General features: G+C 37.5%; 1 protein-coding gene across 16 annotated transcripts in view; it reads right to left on the bottom strand.

Annotated features, from left to right (window-relative positions):
- Positions 1-23,587, bottom strand: part of ATP11C (ATPase phospholipid transporting 11C (ATP11C blood group)) — a 169,397-nt gene that overhangs the window by 60,710 nt on the left and 85,100 nt on the right. For all 16 annotated transcript variants that reach the window (XR_015158413.1, XR_015158412.1, XR_015158414.1 and 13 more), the window contains 8 exons: positions 22,760-22,867; positions 9,738-9,866; positions 7,840-7,943; positions 5,446-5,496; positions 4,465-4,529; positions 4,035-4,116; positions 2,995-3,145; positions 2,205-2,402 (listed from right to left, as the gene is read on the bottom strand). Coding sequence is in view for 13 of the 16 variants with exons in the window: in XM_086386516.1 (XP_086242642.1) it covers positions 2,205-2,402; positions 2,995-3,145; positions 4,035-4,116; positions 4,465-4,529; positions 5,446-5,496; positions 7,840-7,943; positions 9,738-9,866; positions 22,760-22,867 (888 nt within the window). In the remaining 3 variants the exon portion in view is untranslated. The remainder of the gene's footprint in view (positions 1-2,204; positions 2,403-2,994; positions 3,146-4,034; positions 4,117-4,464; positions 4,530-5,445; positions 5,497-7,839; positions 7,944-9,737; positions 9,867-22,759; positions 22,868-23,587) is intronic.

Here is a 23,587-nt window from a genome sequence, read left to right as displayed (position 1 = left end):
CATACTGCTGGGCATAGCTGAGAGACTGAGAGGGGATATGAAGGCACAGGCTATCCCCACAATTTTTTAAAGGTTAAAACCATTTGGTTGTCTAAAGGACAGATGTCTAATCATAAAAGACCCCATTCTATTCCAATTGAACTGAGCAGTCTACTTCTTTTTGCTTTTCAAGTCAAAGACAAACAGTGTTCTAAACATATCTTCCTATTTTCTTTTAACACCAATGTGGGTCACTTTGAAAGAGATTAAGCAAGTGTTTGCAATGGTACTGATGGAAATTGACACTGCTCTTAAGTAAAATAAAAGTCCTATAGATTTTAAACTATGACTCATCAAGGAGGAAACCGGTTACACTTGATTTTGTGTGTACTGGTCCACTAAATGCAAAACGAAATCATTTGAAGACTTCCTTGCATTTTCATTTAGGTTGTTTCTACACATACAAGCTGATGTAAGTTGGTATGATGGTAAGTTGTTTTTATACTGTACAAATATAAGTGGTGGTCTGGTTATTACCTTAGTTGGTTAAATGATGATCATAACCAAAAAAGCAGGTTTTAGTGGGGGAAAGAAGTGGTGGCTAAAATGAAAACTGGTTTGTTTTCACTGATCATATTTATTATTAATAGATCATTATCCAAAGCTCTATTTTACTTTCTGAAGTATGAATAAGTCTAGATGATAGGAACAAAACCACATCCTTGTAGATAAGATGGAATCTGATGAGGTGGAGGTCTGGCCTGGATATCCTGCCTATCTCTCATGAGAATTAGGTGCCACATGTGGAAAGATGGCTGTTCTATTTGCAGCAGCTGGGGACTAGCCATGTTCACCCTTGGGTAGGTTAATCCATGCAGTCAGGCACTGAATCTAGAAGAGGCAGATCAGCTGTCAGGGAAAAGTTCACCAGAGGTGGCCTATAACTCATTTTTTTTTCCCATGCAAAAGAGTTGCAGAGTGATGCCTTTTGCTGGGACTAGAGCAGTTCTACCAGGCTCAGTCCCTGGATGAAAAGTTCTGGTTTACAAAGGCTAAGGTCAGCTGTGGTCACTGAAGTGACCTATAAAAGAAACTTCTGGGAACAATATATAAGGGAAAGGCATTTGCCTGTTCATGGCTTATTCTATCCTCTGTGACTCAGTGTCTCTGTGGGAGGCAGATGCCACCCTCTGGGATCCTGGAGTCCTAGAGTCAGATCTCAACACAACGGTATCTGGAGAATCGTTTCAGCCTTGTGACTAGTTGTCAAAAGGATACTCTAGTTTAGGCAAAGGTTGTGTAAAGAACAGAAATACAGAGTGGGGGTAGTGGGAGACTGAACTCAGGAGCAGAGTTTTGAGGTATACGTGCAAATCAGCACCATTTAAAACAACTGTGAGGCCCTGTTTCAGCCACACAGTTCCATTAACTGATTCTGCATCTCCTAGTCCCAGAAATGACATTTCCACAGCCTTGACATTCTAAATATAAAGAGAAGAAAATGCAAGCCAAAACACTCCCCTCGGCTTGTGAAAATCATTACGTGACATAGTAAATTCAGATAAACGCAAAAACTAGTCAGAAAAGAACCCAAGAAGTCACCACTTGAAGAATTACAGCTAGGCTTCAGCCTAGCATTTGAAAACAACCTGGGTTAGCAAGAAGTTCAAAGCCTGAACTATACTGGTACATGAAGCAAAAAGCATTTAGTGGAGTACATGCCCTCACATCTTCCCTTCATTTAAATTCTTGCACAGAATAAACAACTCTGCTTTCTAGGTCTATATTCCATCTGATCAGAAATGTCCAAGAAAATGTCCATAGGACAACTCTGGTCAATTTGGTTTATGGAACAAAATGTATTTATAAAATAGCTTTATTTACACTATCCCACATTCTATCCCTAAATGATTATAGATGGTGATGAAGACTACTTGTTTCTTGTTTCAAAGCAATAACCCATAATCAACACCACCAACAGGTTGAGCTTTAAAGAGAATTTCTGTAACATTCAAATTTAATACATAAATCGGGTCTTTCTCAAAAATGCCAGCAAAAACTGACACTATAGTTAAGATAACATCACTTGCCTTCATTACATGCCTGCATAAAGAAATTTTTATTGAGTTACATTTCCAAATGTGAAATGGTCGCAAACACTGGTGATCCAGACTACAATAAAAGCAATTTTCACTATGTTACCTTAAGTAAAAATGAGTTCTTACCTGACCAAGTTCTTCATTAAGGTCTGATGTGTTTACCAGGGCTCCTTCATTAATTTCTTCATCATAGAAGTCGTTATCCCATGAAATGAAGAAGGAGCCCAAGAATTTTTGCATTTCTACTGTGACATACATGGAGACAGGAATGATAAAGTTGAACAGAACCATAAATGACAGGAAGTCAGTGAACATTTTTAAAACCTAAAAAAAAAGGGAATAGTTCATGATAATTAAATACACAGTTCCATCAAGCAAGTGTAATATACACTTTCTATCTTTTAATTTCAATGCTGAAAGCACTGCTCTTGCTATAAAAAAGAAACTTCCCAATGACACTATATCATTGGTCAACATTATCATCATAGCATGTGAAAACATGTAAAACATCCTGAATTTTGTCACTTTTGTTTAGTGAATGTACCTTGACTTAACACTTCTTAAACTTCCTTAAGGTCTCTGTTTCTCCCACCCTCAGATATGAATGTAGGATCAAAGTTTTCATGTAGGCATCCATTATGTTTCTATCATGATATATCACAAGCTCATAACATATTAACATGCCAGACCTTTTGGCCCAGTTGCCTAAAACTCTTAACCTAAGAGTTAAAAACAAGGATATACGCCTAGGGTTAAGAAAAAAATACTAGAATGTCTTAAAGTTAATGGCTTGGGGCTACCATACAACCAAGAGAAATCCCTAATACCAAGGTATCATTATCTAAGCAGTATTTCAATTAAGGGTGCCCCTGTCACAATGTACGAGGGTTACAATTTTCAGCATAAAACAAATTACCTTCCAAGTTTCCCGTTCTTTCTGGGTCTTTTGGTTATACCAAGGTTCATCATTATGTGGGGTACTTTGCCAAACATACTTTAGAGTAGTGCATATTGCAGCTTTGGTCAGTAAGATAAATAAATACACAATCAGGAAAGCATTAATGGATCTGAAAAATAAGATATTATGAATTTAAAAACCATTGAAATACTGAAGATATCAACTAGGTATAGACTAAATTGTTCAGTTTTCTAAAGCTTCTCCTATGTACAACGTGTAACCATAGTGCAGGCCTGTATGGGTGAACCTCAGTCGTCACTGCTAAAGCATTACTCTTGACTGGTAAAATGGAAAAGTCAGTCCTAACCGTAATCCAAAGGGAAATGGCTGATTAGCTCAACACACCTTTAGTAAGGATCCTATAAAGTGACAGAACACACACACCATTACCTACTCAACCCTTATAAAAGGAGTAGATTGTTTCCAAACCTGAATCCTAAAGGTTTGGAATAGAGGGTAGAGAAGCAAATGTGAAATAGTCAAGCTTAGTGTGGATTCTTTTAATGCAAAAGTAGAGCTATGAAGAAGGTGTTGCTGATATGCTGCATGTCCATGGCAACAGGAGAGTAAGGTTGTGCAAATGGCTTTGAAGGTGTGTCAAGTACCACACAATTATTTGCAAGGAGACCATTATCTGTGTTGTGCCATATAGCAACTAGAGGACCCCAAACCATTAACTGTCAGCAAAAGAGAATAAATTTTACCTAAACTCTGCCCGTGAATAGCTAAGTGAGCTTAGGTAAATCACTTATCATCTCTAAGACTATTTCTCTATCTGTAAAGTGTTCAGACTAACAGGAATTACTCCAAGTTGCTTAAAGGATTAAACCAAATCAGCCATACAAAACAATGAGCACAGTTTCTAGAACAAAAGAAGTGCTTAAAATGGTAATGCTATCACAATTTATGTTGTTTTTTCATACTGTTGATACTTGGAAATATTGAGAAGTAACAATTTCAGTTCAATAACAAGTAAAGAAATTGTAAGGCACACTAACTTTTCAACAGCAGAACGTTTCTGAGATTTCCCTTGGTAGTTCAATGCCATTTTGGTTTCCATTCCAGTGTAAACAGCAACTCCTAAGGAATAACAATACGATGAAAATGAGGTTACAAATGAGACTGTCAACCCAACTCCCCACCCAGCTGGATCTACCAACTTTTTCAATCTATAAAAATAGTAATTCTAAACTCTCTTCTATTTACCAGTTAATAATCATTTACAGTATATTTTTATAGTATAATTTTAATCAACATAGTTTGTCATATTTCAAGTTAGTTTACCATCTTATAAATTCCCAACACCTAAAAAGAGACTTAGACTAAATGGAATTAAATGCCATGTTCAATTTTTTTACTGCACTATTTATGAACATTTAGGTATTAAAAGGCCTATTTCTAGTAAGTATATCTTAAAAAAACGTTCACCATATATCTTCTTGGTATTTTTTAGTGTAGCTCCTTTCAACAAGAGATTTTCAGGTCCCAAAGACCTAAACAAAAAATGAACACAACTTATTCAAAGAGTCCAACTAATAGCACCATCAACTTTGGGGACATAGTTTGCTCTTGCACACATCTATTTTCAAAAGATTCAGGATGCATCTGTCTACTTATATGCTTACTAACACAAGATGAGTTGAAAAATCCTCCCCTCTGAAGTTACTTAGGGTATAGCAGATAGAAGCACACAGTACAGGAGATGCCAGCAACACAAAAAGGTAAAGACATGCACAGAGGTAAAAGGACTATGAGTCATGAAAAGCCAAGATAACAGCAGACAGCAAGAAACAGAAAGAAAAAGTGACTGTAAAAGACTGGAAAAGCAAAAGTAAAGGAAGGAGACATGGTGCTGTATTTATAGAGCGCAAACCCGCCTTTGAGGGGGGATCACTGAGCTCCTGGTGTTTAACTTCCTTCTGAGCACTGGCTATAAAGGCCAAGTGGAAAAGTTAAAATAACTGACTGGGTGATCGAAGAGGGGAAAAAACATCCCTTTTTATATGAATTGTTTCATTATCAACTATTAAGCCTTTCATTTTACATAAGTCCAGCTAATTCTTCCAGCATTTTGTCTACCATCTAGTCCCTAAATTATTCTCCCTTAAAACACTGCTTTCCAGATATACTTCCAATATGGTCAGGCACTTCACAACCAAGGACAATCAACAGAGTACATAAAACATATTTGGGAATAATGGTCAAAGAAGTCTGGAGTTCTACAATTTTAGAAACCCTCATCATCACTTCCAACACCACCCTCTCCCAGGACATCAGTGGCTAGTTACTCCAGATTTATTCACTTTCCCCCATCCCTTTCTATAAAAGAAAGTATTTAGCTATTTTAATGGGCTTAAAAGAGAAACATCCCTCCCCTAAAAGGACAGATTAAAGGAATTATAAACTAACCTGGCAACAGCTTCAATACTATTACTATAGATATTGATTCGGCCAACAAACCTGCAAAAAGAATATAATAGCACATATGTCTTCTATATCTAGATAAAATCTATTTACCCCAAATATGGGAATGAATCAAAATACAAATAATGCAAAAAAAGATAAGACAATAAACTACAAAAGCCTATTGTCTGAATTTTAAAAGAAAAAGCTAAGTTGAACCAATATGGTATATAACATTTTCATCTCATTTTTAAAATATTACAGATTATAAGAATGTAAACAAAGATTCTAAGTTGATTTTCAAGATCTACTTGGCACCACGCATGCACACAATACCCCTCTCATCTATACTTCATATAAATAATTGGCTTCTATTTTACATTTATGTGAAGAAAGGGTTCTGGTGCTAAACCATCTTTCAAAACCATAAGTTCAGTAATTCTTTCACTTGAGCATGCATCAGAATTACTGAAGGGCTTCTTAAACCATAGATTTCTAGGCCCCATCCCCAGGCTTTTGGTTTAGGTAAGAATTTGAATCTGCATTTCCCACAAGTTTCTGGTGATGTGGATGCTGTTGGCCTGAGATCATCCTTTGAGAAACAGCCATTAGGGAACACTTGATTGATTACCATCTTGGAAATTTCCAAGCTGTGTCTTGCAGCTGATCTGAATACTGAGCTTGATCTGATCAAGTGATCAGATATATGGCTATGCACATGGTAATCTACATTTCTGAAAAATATGGTAAAAAGTTATAAATCCTTAGTAAGAATGTTATGAGTATTTTACTATGTACATTATGATTTTTTTTTCAGAAAAACTGAATTATTATGAAATATACAAAATATGAACATCTGCATTCATTCAACATGTATTAACTGCACCATACTATGCCTCCTAATAAGCAAGAAAAATGTGTTCCTTGCACCAAATAACATAATCAGGCAATTACAATGTAGGTGATGATTACTAGGGTGGTGGAGGTATTAGGCTGGCCAAAAAATTTGTTTGGGTTTTTCTGTACGATGTTGCAGAAAAACTCCCAATGAACTTTTTGGCCAATCCAATAGAAGGTATTCTGAAGTCACATACCAAGGGTACTCAATCTATTAGAGACATTAGGAATAACCTTCCCTCACTAAAAATCTCCTTCATATTTAAGGTAACTGAAAAATTTAGGAGTTACCCTATAAATATGTAAGGATCTATATTACTCTCTAACTCACAAAATCAGTCACTCCCCTTTCTGTGATTCCATGCTTCCTGAAGGCAGCAAACAGCTATTCTGCTCTGTGATCCTAAGTTCCTACTATCAAGATGGATACAGAAGAAGGGAAAAAATAAGGAATGATACGAAGGAGGGAGGGTATAATTCTTATAGAAGTATGAGAACTTTCTTTTTCCACTACTGGGCATTGTTGTAAGCCACATCCCACTATTTGGTCCCCTTTTACGATCAACAGCATTCATTAACAAGATGAGTACCATGGGAGATGGATGCCATCTGTAATGGCAGAAGAGAATATAATTAATTGGCTCACTTGCCCATAAACCCATTATTCTACCCTCATTAATACCATGCTCTAATCAACCAAACTAATCAGCAGTCTTAAAAATCAAATGCCTTCCTTGGTGATCCAGTGACTAAAACTCTATGCTCCCAATGCAGGGGACCTGGGTTCAATCCTGGGTTGGAGAACTAGATCCCACATGCCGCAACGGAGACTTGGCACAGCCAAATGTGTTGTGCTGTGCTACGCTAGTCACTCGGTCATGTCCGACTCTTTAGCCAAATAAATAAACAGTACAAAAAAAAATCAAATACCAAATTTTTGACAACCCACAATGACTGTTAATCAGCAACTCTACTCCAGAAAGCCTAGGCATAGCAAAACAGAGGAAATCACACCATTTCACTGCTCCCTCAACTTAGCCGTTCATTTGGACAAGAAACAGCCTATATACAATACTTAGTTCATCATGATCCTCATAAAAAAGGATAGAGTGCCTACTAATTGCATGGTCCCACATTTCCTTCTCTCTTTACTGTTGGATGACACGTAAAGTGTTTTATTTTTGTTTTAATTAACTCTGTCTAGTGCACAAGTTTGACAGCTCAGGCTTATGGGATTATATAATCTTAAAATGTGATGGACGGCCATGTCTACAAATAAAAATAATAAAAGAAAAACCACAAGTGAGATGCCTGAGCCCACAATAATTTATCTTAGGCTGGTAGTGAACAAGGCTGATTTGATTCATTTGTCTGCCAGAAGGAAGGAACAGCTCATAAAAACACAAATGAAAGGAGGCTGGTAAGTGGTGGGTATTTCAATACTGATGGCAAAGAGAAGCAAAGCCATCAGACAGCAGTAAAATGAAACCAGGTAATTCTTACTTGTAGAGGTCAGGTTGAGGCTGTTCACATTCAATTGCTGCTCTGAGGTTATCAATGGATTCGACTGTACGCAGTTCAATGGTATCACGTACCGCATAATGTGTCTAGATGAAAGCAGAAGAAAAAACAAAAACAGCCCCCCAAAAAAAGAAAAAAATTATAATCATACACCCACCTGATTTCAGGAACACTATGTTTTTAGTAAGAGGCTTTGGCAGAATAATACGAATACATCTCCAACTAGATAAACTTTATGGTATTATTCTTAAAATATATTACAATAATTAAAAAGTGAACTCTGCTGTGAAGGGATTTCAAAGATAATGAGAAAACTAAAAGCTTTTCTTGATACTGACAGCAGAGAAAATTCCATTTGCACCATGCATATAATTAACTGAAAACCCCATGAAAAATTTAAAACACTTTTTTTCCCCTCCTATTTATAGAACTGAGACCTATTATTTTGCTCACCATAGTATATGGTGAAGTTAACATACAAATAAGAATTGAATCACTCTTTTGGTCATAAGAATACTAACATTTTGCTAACAGAAAGAAAAAAAATCATCAATAGTTCCCATTACACAAACAGCAAAATTAATGATCTTGAAAATGCTTCAAGTAGCTACAATTCATGTGAGGAGCAGAGACATGATGTATCTTGCTTTAGTCAGACAGTTAGAATATTCTACTAGGGTATATTATGTATTTACTTGATTGACCCAGAACTCAGGGCAGGCTCCAATGAATCCTTTTATAAATCATCAAAGAAGGGCTGACACAGACTCAAAGACTACACTACTTACGCTGAAGGAAAGCTGTTGCATGATCTTTGGAGAATATTATGGAATTGCCTGAGCTATATTTTAAACTATCTCCTGACGCTGAAAACCTATGTACTTTTAGCTAATTTGATCAGATTAACTTAAGTGGAAAATGAAACCACTTGAAAGTTAAGTTTTCTTCTTCTACACAACTTTGTCCCTTATTAGGAAATCTTGAGGTAGATTTCTCAATTTTCACCTTGACATTCCCTTAAATATAACTTTGTTTTCGAATAGTTGAAATGGGACTAGTTCATCACCATGCCCCTGAAGTGATAACAAAATTAGTTATCTAACAGGCATTTAAGTTCCTTTACCACACACTGAATCCTGGTCCTTGAGTTCAGATAGCATAAACAAGTGGAGGAAAGCCCTCAAGAAGATACACGGAGGTGAGCACATGAGTGCTCTTCCTTAAAGGCAGCAGCACATAGAGGATAAATCTTCATGCCCTGTGGAACTCTGGATGATAGACAAGAACTGATTGTGCCAGAAAGTACCAGGGAAGTCAGTTATCCTCCAGTTTGAACAAATTTACTCTCACACATTTTTAATTCTTCCTAGTTGCAATAAAGCAACTAGTTTGCCAAACTATACCCTAAGGTATTTTTTAAAAGTAATCAAGCCAATAGCTTAGATTTTCAAAATGCCAGGAATAAACATTTTAAAAAAGAGGATATTCATCACTTTAAAAAAAAAAAACAGATCAAACTTAGAGTACCTTAGATGAAGGTGAGAGTACCTTCAGATGTAGTTATTTTCATAGCTATGTAGTTTCAGCCTAAAGAGCACTTTCATTTTAAAAGCCTAAATACAATGTGGAATGGGTTAATGTCAATATGAAATGTAAAAAGTGCTATAAAAATGTGGTGGCTTTTATCTAGGGTGTGGACTTCTCACCCAACACCACCCTTTCCCCCAAAGCTGAGTATTTGCTTAGAAGTTTCAAAGACAGTTATATAAACACTGTCTTCAAATACAAAATTTCCACAAATAGGAAAAAATAAGGTAAAAGATTAGGGGCAGTGGGACGGAATATTGCATGATTACCCATCCTTAGCTGAGAATGTTTACCTTGCAATTCGATTCCCCATCAAGACTGGCTGTGGTAACATAACAGGTTCCATCAACTGTGCAGGATGACAGAAGAATAAGATCACAGGGAAAGGTTTCATCTGCCTGTACTTCTACTATATCACCGACCTAGTACAGAGAGAAAAATAAGTATCAATGTTCTTAATTCCAAACAAAGCATTTATTATACCTCCAACTAAAGTCAAAACAGTAGCAAAAGACCTCTCCCCATCTAAGGCTTAGAATGTCTCAGCATCCTATACCACGTGAAAGGTGACGAAACAATAGTACTCAACATTCAGAGTCCTCTTTAAGGTCACAAGGACTTATGATGCTTTCAGATTACCTGAGTATTGAACTTTAATCTCTGATACGTGATTTCATTACCCAGAGACTCTTTTGCTCTCTGATATGTTTGGCATTGGTGTTTGATAAGAGAATGACCATTATCATTTCATGACTGAATCAAGAAAATCTATACATTTTCATTTGAGTACTTCAAGAACACTGGGCAGCTGCACTCCCACTCTGCATCAAGATAAATATTTCTAAATGCTTTGCCTTCCATGTGGTAATAGCTATTAGTGTCGGGTGACAGTTCTCTCTTTAGTGCTCAGAAAATCTCACTTAATTAGAGAGGCATTAGGTCATTTTCCAACAATTCATCTGCTATCAGTTAGTGCCCAAAGCTCAAGTAGAAAAAAAACCTGAGAGAAGAAACCATGAATGATTTCTAGTACATAATTTAATAATGTACGAAATCAATCATAATGATTAAAACACAGATCTTTACAACTTGATTTTATATCCCAGCTCTGCCACTTAACTATATGACCTTGGGTTAAGTGTCTTTGATGATTACAACTACCTCACAGGATTGGTTTTGAGTATGAAATGAGGATACAAGTAAAGTGGTTCGCAAAGTACCCGGCACAAAGTTACCAACTGATAGTTGTTTATTAAATTATTACTAATATTCTGCAACTACTTTACTTTGAACTTACGAATAGTCATAAAATTTTTTAGAAGGATGTAAGAAATTATCCAGCCCAGTCCATTCCAACATTTTCCATGCCATGGCACACATAGAAAATGATAAATTAACACTTTTTTTTAACAGCACTCCCAGATAAAGGGAGGAGGCTGCTAGTGAAAGACAACAACCCACTTTAGGGAGTCAATATCTAGCTTACCAGTTTGGACACACTGGTTATAAAACATGGAACTAATAAATGACACACCTGCCTTCCAATTGCTACATAATTTGGCAGATAAAGATGAGGGTTTCAAGATCTATTCAGAAACGATTTTATTTTCTTTGCCAATTTTAATCAGTAGCCACGAACAACAGCATCAATAATGAAACTAATTTGTAAATAATATTTTATTCTCTTGGATCTTTCCTTCTTCACATCCGTAAATACTTATGTTGCTTAAGCACAATCTATGCTTAAATACACAGAAGCAAAAAAACAAACAAAATCCTAAAGCATCTCAGAAGAAGGAAACACTCATCTAAAGGATGGAAGATGATTCCCAGGCACTGATAAATATAAACCACAATTTCTTCTATAACACTGACAATCAACTCAGATAGGAAAAGGTCTCTGCACCTGGAGTGCAAGTTAAGGCTGGTAAGATGGACTGGGGCCAGACCACCAAAGGTCTGACAGGTCAGGTTCAGGTGTTGAGGCCTCACCCTGAAGCCAAGGGGGGACCGAGAAAGGACTTTTAAAGAAAGGGAACAACATGGTTCAGTTAGACAATCAACTCTAGGGTTGTTTCCACTTAACTTGTACAAAGTCAACAAGAGAACCTCACCATCCATTATGACAAACATTAGAAAAAGTCAGATAATCAAGAGAATTGTAAGTTTTTTGGGTTCATCAAAGAGTTGAGGTTGCAAGGCAACCAAGTTAACTGAATTTCAAAGGGCAAAAAGTCCCTCTGAGGAGAGGCGGGAGAAACTGACTCTTTCACAATTAACAAAGCACAGGAGGAAGAGATGGCTGTCATAAAAGTGCACAGGAAGAAAATAACTAGATTTTCAACCAATTGTAAAAGGCTTGGGAGGGGCCAATGTGACAGTTTCAAATCTCTGCAAGCCTCAGAGAAAAGAGGAGACCATAAGCACACATCAGTTCTTCTCTCTGGGCATCCACTGGGTGCTCACGAGAAAGGTACAGGCATACAGGTTTGACTGAGTGCTGTGGAGAAACAGGCAAAATATGCTCTAACTGTGGACCCTTTCCTCATAGGGTGCAAAAGCCATCTGTGCCTAAGAGCAAGGCAAGAAACCCTCCCTGGCAGGGTCTCAGGGACATGTAACTCCTGCTAGTGGAGAGGTAGAAGAAAGCCAACTGCTGCTGGGGATAGACAGGAAACACCCTCATATTGAGGACCTGGTACTAATAAAAGGCAAAGTTCAGCTGCCAAGGGACATTGGGATGGAGATCAGGAAAGAGTGCTGAAAGTTCTACCCTGAGGCAAAGGTGCATAAAGGCTGCCTAATAATGAGAGAGTAGGAGAATCAAGAAACCACTTGGATCCCATCAGGAACCCTGCAAAGAATAACAAGAAAGATTAATTTACCATTGGGGGAGGAGAAAGGGCACACAGAGAGGCATCCACTGTGTCTCAGGAATGCAGGACCTGCTGAAAGCAGATAGTGGAACAGGAACACTGAGAAAACCCCTGTGGCAGCCCAGCCGTGCAGGAATTTAGAGTCCACGGAGGTACTGAAAGCATCAACATCTACAGCAAACTCCAAAGCCAGCCAACTCCTGACCAGACTGACTCAATCCCCAACACTGATGGACTGGCTGACAGAAGAGGTATGACCACTGCAGACCAGAAATACAGGTTACCTGCCTCGATCTCTAGCATTCTTTTCCATGCACTGTCCATTAAAAACATGAAATGCACAAAACCCAGAGAAAAATGACCTATCATCAGATTTTAGAATTAAGAAACAGGGATAGAAAATTAGCTATGAGTAAAATACTGATATATTTACTGGAGGGAGTTTCTGGTTGTCCAGTGGTTAAGACTGCATTCCCAGTGCAAGGGGGCATGGGTTCAACCACTGGTTGAGGTACTGAGATCCCTCATGCCTTGACCCCTCCCCAGCAAAAAAGTAAGTATTTACTGGAAAACACAGATAACATATATGTGCAGATGAAGAATTTGGGCCAGCAAGATGGGAACTTAAAAAAAAAAAAAGCAAATAGAAAAGTGAGAAATGACAAGCATGGCATGAGAGATAAAGATGTCCTTCAATGGGCTTATCAGCAGACTGGATATGACAAAAGAAATCATCAGTAAAACTGAAGAAACTCTTCCAATATTTCTAATGCCAAAACCCATACCCTTTCCCTTACAAATGACTATGCTTTTCCACTGGAATTCCTCAAGGCCTGCTGCTCTTCTCTATGTTTTACATCAGTTCAGTTCAGTTGCTCAGTCGTGTCTCACTCTTTGCGACCCCATGGACTGCAGCATGCCAGGCTTCCTTGTCCATCACCAACTCCTGGAGTTTACTCAAACTCATGTCCATTGAGTCAGTGATGCCATTCAACCATTTCATCCTCTGTCGTCCCCTTCTCCTCCTGCCTTCAATCTTTCCCAGCATCAGGGTCTTTTCAAATGAGTCAGTTCTTCGCATCAGGTGGCCAAAATATTGGAGTTTCAGCTTCAACATCAGTCCTTCCAATGAACACCCAGGACTGATTTCCTTTAGGATGGACTGGTTGGATTTCCTTGCAGTCCAAGGGACTCTCAAGAGTCTTCTCCAACACCACAGTTCAAAAGCATCAATTCTCTGGTGTTCAGCTTTCTTTATAGTCCAACTCTCACATCCATACATGACTACTGGAAAAACCATAGCTTTGACTAAATGGACCTTTGTTGGCAAAGTAATGTCTCTGCTTTTTAATATGCTATCTAGGTTGGTCATAACTTTCCTTTCAAGGGGCAAGCGTCTTTTAATTTCATGGCTGCAGTCACCATCTGCAGTGATTTTGGAGCCCAGAAACATAAAGTCTGACACTGTTTCCACTGTTTCCCCATCTATTTGCCATGAAGTGATGGGACCAGATGTCATGATCTTAGTTTTCTGAATGTTGAGTTTTAAGCCAACTTTCTCACTCTCCTTTCTTTTATCAAGGGGCTCTTTAGTTCTTGTTTGCTTTCTGCCGTAAGGGTGGTGCCATCTGCCTATCTGAGGTTATTGATATTTCCCCTGGCAATCTTGATTCCAACTTGTGCTTCATCATGTTTTACATGATTCCACCCAAATTTCTATTTCCACCTAAAACATCTCCTCTGAGCTCCAGGCTTGACAATTCCATCTGGCTATCTAATAAGAATCTCAAAATGAACATGGCCCAAACCTATTCTTCTCCCAGTCCTTTCCAACTTATTTAATAGCACCAGCATTTTGTTTAATAGCACTACCTAATACAAGTAGTTGCTCAGGGCAAAATCAAGGAGGCTATCTTTATTCTTTTTTGCTCTTTTTCTCACTCTCTCCATGGAATACATCAGTAAGTCCAGATTTTATCTACAATAAATATCCTGAATAGATCCATTTATCTTGATCACGCAATAGGAGGGACAAAGTTGTGCTTATGAGCATGGACGCCACATCCAGACTTCCTTCAATTCAAATCCCAGCTTTCCCACTTATAAGTTATGGACAAGTTTCTTAACCTCCCTATGCCTCAGTTTCATCATCAGTAAAGAGGGGATAACAAAAGTACCTATTTCATAGGACTGTTGTAAAGTAAGGATTAATGAATTAACAGAATGTAGAAGGGAGTGCCTGGCATATTTATGTTACATACAAATGTTAACAAATATTTCTATTTTTATTGTTATTGTCTTTTCTACTATCACCCTATATAACCTTACATTTTGCTTATACTACAGCAGTAACCACCTAACAGGTTTCCCTCATTCTACTTTTGCTCATGCCTCTACTTTGCTTGGGCTTTCCAGGTGGCACTATGGTAAAGAATCAGCTTACCAATGTAAGAGACATGGGTTTGATCCCTGGGTCAGGAAGATCCCCTGGAAGAGGACATGGCAACCCACTCTAGTATTCATGCCTGGAGAATTCCGTGGATAGAGGAACATGGATGGCTACAGTCCTTAGTGTTGCAAAAGAGTCGGACACGACTTAGCAACTGGGCACACTAACTACTTTTCTTAATCTTCAAAGTTGCCTTTTTTAAGAGTAAGATCAAGTCACTCTCTAGCTTTGAAACCCTTTAAAAAATACCCAGTGCACTGAGGATACAGAACAAGTCACTCTCCTGTTCAACATGAGTATCCACACTCCCCAGCCAAGCAATCACTCGAACACTTTTAGTTTATAGGCATCTCTTTATAACACAAATACTCCAGAAAGGGCTCAATCAAGCAGCATTTCACACAACAGCATCAACTAATGTAACTGAGATTATACCCGGCTGAGGTCAGCCAAAGATAAGTAGCCTAGTGAGAAAAGGTGGAAGATGGGGGTCCTTCTAAGGCAGTGGGGGTGACAGCAAAAACAGAAAGAGGAAATGAGAGAAAAGGAGAGAAAAGTGGGAGACTTTATTTACTTTGCAATTTTATTTCATAACATGGAAGCAACAGATTTAATAATATGAATCATTTATGCTGCCTTTGGTTCTTATGTGAACAAAAAGCTGAGTTTCTACTAATGGTTTGGAAACTTCAGATCCTAACCACTCCAGTTCATCACAAGGCCCTCCCTTCTGGGATGCGGAAAATAGAAAAAAGAGTGGGAGAAATACAGTCTATGTCAAACTTGGGTAACTCTCCCAGTCTGTGGCCTTCCTCCCATCATTACTATAAGAAGGTGTAAGATGGTTTACTTATTGCTGGGGATATGGAGAACTTAAGCTTGAAATTCTGGGTATTAAGTAAATAATTCAGCGGTGATAATAATTGATAAAACAATAGAGAGGACAGTATCATTTTGTATGAACTCATACCACAGCCCTGAACAATTCTGTTTCACACATCTTCTTCCCTTGCTCTGAAGAATTTGATTTCCATTAACTTTCATATTGTAATTCATATTCATATAGAAACATTCTTTTAACAATAACACAACACTGACAAACAATTTTGGAAGATTAACACAATTGGAAGATTAACATAATTGACAAACCCTTAGCTACAATCAAAAAAAAAAAGACTCAAACATCTGAAAAAAGAGGAAACCACAACTGATGCCAGAGAAATAAAAATTTTACGATTATACAAGACTACTACAACTACATGCCAATTGATAAGTGCCTAGAAACATACAACCTACCAAAGCTGGATCACTGAGAAATAAAGAAATCTGAGCAGATCCAAAACCAGTGAGAAGACTGAAGTAGGAATCAAAAATCTCACCCAAAAGATAAGCCCAGGATTAGATGACTTCACTGAAGAATGCTACCCAGCATTTGAAGAAGAAATAACAATCCTTCCTAATCCTTCTAAAGAATCAAAGAGGTAGGAACACCTTCAAACTTATTCTGAGCCCAGCATTATCCTGATATTATCACCAGAAAAAGACACTGCAAGAAAATGACGTACCAATTTTCTCAACAAATAATGATACATTAAAATACTAACAAATTAAAAATCAGTAACATTAAAATGATCATGCTCCATGACCAAATGAAATTTATTATTGGGATCCAAGAATATATATGAAAATCAATCAATATAATGCAGCATATAAACAATGTGTTGCATGATCATCTCAGTTAATGCAAAAAAGACATTTAGCAAAATTCAACACTCTTTCATGATAAAAATATTTAATAAAATAGGAAGAGAAGTAAATGATCACAACCTAATGAAAGTCTAAAGCTACTATCACACTAAATAGGCAAAGACTAAAACCTTTATCTCTAAGATCAGAAACAAAGCAAGGATGTCCACTCCAGAACTATTATCAATCATTGTACTAGAAGTTCTGGATAGAACAGTTAGACAAGAAACAAAAAAGGTATACAAATTGGGAAAGAAGTAACATTATCCTAATTTGCAGATGACATGATTTTATACGCAAAAAAGCCTCTAAAAATTCCACCAAAAATGTTAGAACAAATTAATTCAGCAAAGTTGCAGGAACTAAAATCAACACTCAAAAATCAGATGCATGCCTATACATTAACAATGACCAGTCCAAAAAGGAAATCAAGAAAACACTATCCTTTACAATAGCATCAAAAATGATAAAACACTTAGGAACAAACTTAAAGAAGTTAAAGAGTTGTACACTGACAGTTACAAAAGCACTGCTAAAAGAAATCAAAGAATACAAAGCAAATGGAAACATATTTCAAGTTCACAGATTGAAACACTTAATACTGTTAAAATGTGTATACCATCCAAAGTGATCTACACACTCAGTGGACTTCCTATCAAAATACCAATGGCATTTGTTTCAGAAATAGGAGAAAAAAAAAAAAAAACAAACTCTGACATTCATATGAAATCTCAAGGGACCATGAGATCTTGGAAAGATCTCCAAAAATGATCTTGAAAAGGAGAAACGAACTTGGAGGTCTTGCATTCCCAAATTTCTCCAAACACACTAGAAAGCAACAGTAATTAAGACTGGCATAAAGGCAGATACATAAGACAATGAATTGAAAGCTAGAAATAAACTCTTGCACATAAGGTCAAATGACTTTCTACAAGTGTACCAAGACTATTCAATAGGGAATGAGAGTTTCTTCAACAAACAGCTTTGGGAAAACTGGGCATCTACTTATAAAAGTATTGATAGAGTTGGATTCTCACCTTAGATCATATACAAAAATTAACAAGAAAAGAATGAAAGATCTAAATGTCAGACTTGATCCTACCAGACTCCTAGAAGAACATGGAGAAAAAGCTTCAGGACATCAGACTTGGCAATGATTTCTTGGATATGACACCAAAAGCACAGGATAAAAACCAAAATTAGAAAATGAGAATACATGATCAAAGAAAACAATCAATAGTGAAAAGGCAACCTACAGAATAAGAGAAAATATTTGCCAATCATATAGCTGACGAGGAGTTAATATCCAGAAAATAATCAATAGTGAAAAGGCAACCTACAGAATAGGAGAAAATATGTGCCAATCATATAGCTGATGAGGAGTTAATATCCAGAATATATAAAGAACTATCATGACTCAATAACAAATACCCCAATTAAAAATTGGGTCAATGACTTGCTTCCCTGGTGGCTCAGACGGTAAAGGATCTGCCCACAATGCAGGAGACCTGGGTTCAGTCCCTGGGTAAGGAAGATTCCCTGGAGAAGCAAATGACAAACCACTCCAGTATTCTTGCCTAGAAAATCCCATGGACAGAGGAGTCTGGTGGGCTATAGTCCAGGGGGACACAAAGAGTCAGACACGACTGAGCGATTAACACTTAACACAAGGACTTGAACAGACATTTCTCCAAAGAAAATACACAACAGTCAATAGGCACATGAAATGATGCTCAACATCACCAATCATTAGGAAAATGCAAATGCAAACCACAATGAGATATCACTTTGTATCAGTCAGGATGCCCACTATCAAAAGAACAGAAAGTCCTCAAGAGGACCGGGAGAAGTTGAAAGCCTTGTGTATTCGGCACTAAAGTAAAATGGTACATCCATTATGGAAAACAGTATGGAAGTTTCTCCACAAATTAAAAACAGAATTACAATACAATCTAGAAATTCTACTTCTGGGTATATACCTAACATAATTCAAAGCAATAACTTGAGCTATTTGTACACCTGTGTTCACTGCAGCATTATTCACATAGCCAAAAGGTGGAAGCAAGCCAAACGTCCATCAACTGATGAATTAATAAAGTGTGGTATATACATACAATGGAGTATTATGTAGCTTTAAAAAATGGGAAATCCTGTCATGTGAAGATATTATACTAAGTGAAATAAACCAGTCACAAAAGGACAGATACTATACATTTCCTATCACAGGAAGTATCTCTCTAAGGTAGTCCAAGTAACAGCAACAGAAAATACAAAAGTGTTTACCAAGGGCTACAGGCAGGGTGAATAATTGTTTAGTGGATATAGAGTTTCAGTGTTATAAAATGAAAAGGCTCTAGAGATCTGTTGTACAACAATGTGAATACTTAATACCACTGAACTGTATACTTAAAAAATAGTTAAGATGGTAAATTTAGTGTTAAAGTTCCACCATTCTATAGATAAGCAGATTGCACTCATTTCACATGCTATCAAGGTAATGCTCAAAAACTTTCATATGCTAGGCTTTAGTATTACATGAACTGAGAACTTCCAGACGTACAAGCTAGATTTAGAAAAGGCAGGGGAACCAGAGATCACATTGCCAACATCTGCTGGATCACAGAAAAAGCAAGGGAATTCCAGAAAAGTATCTACTTTTGCTTCATTGACTATGCTGAAGGCTTTGATTGTGTGGATCACAACAACCCATGGAAAATTCTTCAAGAGATGGGAATACCAGACCACCTTACCTGTCTCCTGAGAAATCTGTATGCAGGTCAAGAAGGAACAGTTAGAACCAGACATGATGGAACAATGGACTGGTTCAAAATTGGAAAAGGAGTACATCAAGGCTGTATATTGTCACCCTGCTTAGTTAACTTATATGCAGAGTACATCATGTGAAATGCTGAGCTGGATGAAGCACAAGCTGGAATCAACACTGCCTGGAGAAATATCAACAACCTCAGATATGCAGATGATACCACTCTGATGGCAGAAAGTGAAGATAACTGAAGAGCCGCTTGATGAAGGTGAAAGAGGAGAGTGAAAAAGCTGGTCTAAAACTCAACATTCAAAACATGAAGATCATGACATCCAGTCCCATCACTTCATGGCAAACAGATGGGAAAACAATGGAAAAAGTGGAACAATGGAAATATTTTCTTGGGCTCCAAAATCACTGCGGACGGTGATTGCAGCCACAAAATTAAAAGATGCTTGCTCCTTGGAAGAAAAGCTATAACAAACCTAAACAGCATATTAAAAAGCAGAGACGTAACTTTGCTGACAAAAGTCTGTAGAGTCAAAGCTAAGGTTTTTCCAGTAGTCATGTATGGATGTGAGAGCAGGACCATCAAGAAGGCTGAGTGCCAAAGAACTGATGCTTTCAAACTGTGGTGCTGGAGAAGACTGTTTAGAGTCCCTTGGACAGCAATAAGATCAAACCAGTCCATCCTAAAGGAAATCAGTGCTGAATATTCATTGGAGGGACTAATGCTAAAGCTGAAGTTCCAATACTTTGGCCACCTGATGTGAAGAGCTGACTCACTAGAAAAGACCCAGATGCTGGGACAGATTGAGGGCAGGAGGAGAAGGGGACGACAGAGGATGAGATGGTTGGATGGCATCACCAACTCAATGGACATGAGTCTGAGCAAACTCGAGGAGACAGTGAAAGACAGGGAAGCCTAGTGTGCTGCAGTTCATGAGGTCACAAAGAGTTGGGCACAACTTAGTGAATGAACAACAACATAGATAAGTATTAATAAAAACACAGGCATTAGAGCCTTAATATTCTTTAATTGTGAAGGACTATCATTTATTTTTCTAATTGTGTTCTTATTTTTTATCCCAATATCACAATAAAGTAAAAATAAGTAATACCTTAAGACTAGGATACGATATTTGTAAAAGACATATCTGATAAAGGACTGTTACCAATTTTCACAATATGAAAATGAGCAATCTGATTAAAAAACTGGGGAAAAGACCTAATAGACACCCCACCAAAGAAGATATTCAAATGCAAGTAAGCATATGGAATTATGCTCATTAGGGAATTGCAAATTAAGACCAAAATGAGATATCACTGTACAGTCTTTAGAATGGGCAAAATCTAGAATACTGACACAAATGCTGGCCGGGATATGGAGCAACAGAACTCTCATTTACTGCTTATGGGAAATGCAAAATGGGTAGCTATGTTGGAGATAGTCTGGAAGTTTCTTATAAAACTAAACACGTTCTTACCATTGATCCAGATAACACTCTGGTTTTTACCAAAATGAACTGAAATCTTATATTCACACATAGAGCTGCATATAGATGTTTATAATAGTTTTATTTCTAATGGCCAAAACATGGAAGCAAGCATGATGTCCTTCAGTAAGTGAGTGACTATTAAATAAACTGGTACATCTAGACAATGGAATATTATTTAGTGCTAAAAAGAAATGAGCTATCAAACCATGAAAAGATGGAGAAAACTCAAATGCATGTTACTAAGTGGAAAAAGCGAACTTGAAAAAGCTATATACGGTATGATTTTAACCACATGACACTAAGAAAAATGCAAAACTATGGAGACAGTAAAAGGAAGAGTGGTGACCAGGGGTTGGAGGGAGGGATGAACAGGCTAAGCACAGAGGATATTTAGGGCAGTTGATTCTGTATAATACTGTAATGGTGGAGACATGTCCTTATACATTTGTTCAGACTCACTGAACATACATGATCAAGAGTGAAAACTAACTAACCTAAACTGTGGACTATCACTGTGATAGTGATATGATATGTCATTGGAGGTTCACTGATTGTAACAAATATGCCACTCTGGTGGGGGGTACTGATTGTGAGGAAGGTTGTACCTGTGTAGGGAAAAGGACTGTATGTGAACTCCATAATTTCTGTTCAGTTTTGCTGCTCTAAAGTTTACATTAATTAAAATAAAATTTGCTAGGTATAAAAACTATGATTTGGACAAGTCAAAAATTTTATCAACAGGAATCTTATTGTATAGTAACAGTCAATGGCTAATTTGAATAAAAAATGAAACTGTTTGAGATATTAAAAAAAAACAATACCTTACAACTATCATATATGGTGGTGGAATATAAAATGGCATATGGCTGCTGTGGAAAACAGTTTGCTGCTGCTGCTGCTGCTAAGTCGCTTCAGTCGTGTCCGACTCTGTGCGATCCCAGAGATGGCAGCCCACCAGGCTCCCCCATCGCTGGGATTCTCCAGGCAAGAACACTGGAGTGGGTTGCCATTTCCTTCTCCAGTACATAAAAGTGAAAAGTGAAAGTGAAGTTGCTGAGTCGTGTCCGACTCCTAGCGACCCCATGGACTGCAGCCTACCAGGCTCCTCCGTCCATGGGATTTTCCAGGTAAGAGTACTGGAGTGGGTTGCCACTGCCTTCTCCAACAGTTTGGTGATTCATAAAAACTAGAATCACCACATGACCTAGCAATTCCCCTCCTAGGTATGTACCCAAAAGAATGGGAAAGAGGTGTCTGAAACAAAAACTTGTACATGAATATTCATATCACCAACAATCCTAATAGCTCAAGCGAAGTCGCCCAGTCATGTCCAATTCTTCGAGATCCCATGGACTGTAGCCCGCCAGGCTCCTCTGTTCATGGAATTTTCCAGGCAAGAGTCCTGGAGTGGGTTGTCATTTCCTTCTCCAGGGGATCTTCCCTACCTAGGAATCGAAGCTGGGTCTCTTGCATTGCAGGCAGACACATTACCATCTGAGCCACCTGGGAAGCCCCCTAATAGCTCAAAGGTAGAAAGAAAACAAATGTCCATCAACTGATGATTGGATAAACAAAATGTGGTGGCTATATTATGCAGTATTATTTAATCAAAAGGAATGAAGTAATGATACATGCCACAACATGAATGAACTTCAAGAAGATAGCAACAAGCAAGAGAATGCAGACATAAAGGCCACATAGTATGTGATTCCATTTATGTGAAATACTTACAATAGGTAAACCCACTGAGACAGAAAGAAGATGAGTGGTTGCCAGGGCCTGGGTGAGGGAAGAATGGAGGATGACTACTTCATGGCTATGGGGGTTTACCTTTTGGGGCAGTGAGAATGTTCTGGAACTAGACAGTGGTGATGGTTGCACAGCACTGAGAACGTATGAAATGCCACTGAAGTGTACATTTTAAAATGATGTGTTCTCACTATAATTAAAAAAAAAAAGAATGTACTACAAAACTTAATACCTTGATTTTTTCACTCTCTTTTTTCACTCGCTTTGCATTTTCAATAATGTAAACAGTGCTCTTATTGACTTCATTGTCGGCCCTGTGCCTCAGCCAATCCTCATATCCCTAGAAGAATAAAAATAAGGACATAGTCAAACTCACATAATGAAGTAAAGTTGTTAATAAATTTCTACAACCCCTTCTCTGAGTCACAGCAGATACTTATACTTATAATATTACTTTCAATGCAGAATAAAGAGACAACACTGTAAATTTTTGCAGCAAAAATGAAAATATGCTTTCAAAATATTCCTTAGGTAAAAAGCTTTATTGCATTAAAAGGTTCCTCCATTCTAGAGATAAGTATTAATAAAAATACAGGTAATAGAGACTTAATATTCTTCAGTGGTGAAGGACTATGATTTATTTTTCTAGACTATGATTTATTTTTCTAATTCTGCTCTTAGTCAAGTTAATGTTAATGTTCTCTACTTTTTAATTTGAGAGACATTTTTCCAGGTTTTATTCTCTTATAGACCAAATTACTTAAACACATTCTTCCATATTAGACTGTTGGGAGTGATCATCTCTGAGGAAATGTAATTCCTTCCCAGAGACACAGAATAGAAAGACCAAGTAGGATTATTTTGGAACAGTATCTATGATAAGTTTTAAAGATCAACAGTTAAATTTCTCCACTGACTTGGTGACAAAAGAAAATATAAATTGGTGTTCACTTTTTAGAATTAAAAGTAATGAGTTCATTTTCCTTTGGGCTTTCTTTGGTCTAGAGTAATTTAAGCCAAAAGAAGTAAGAATGGAGGAACTCCATTTGTTTGAGCACCA

The sequence above is a fragment of the Bos grunniens genome, chromosome X, assembly GCF_055505025.1.
Source record: "Bos grunniens cultivar Pamir isolate PY7600 chromosome X, Bosgru_T2T1.0, whole genome shotgun sequence".
Classification (NCBI taxonomy): Eukaryota; Metazoa; Chordata; class Mammalia; order Artiodactyla; family Bovidae; genus Bos; species Bos grunniens.
This window is presented reverse-complemented; position numbering and strand designations above follow the sequence as displayed.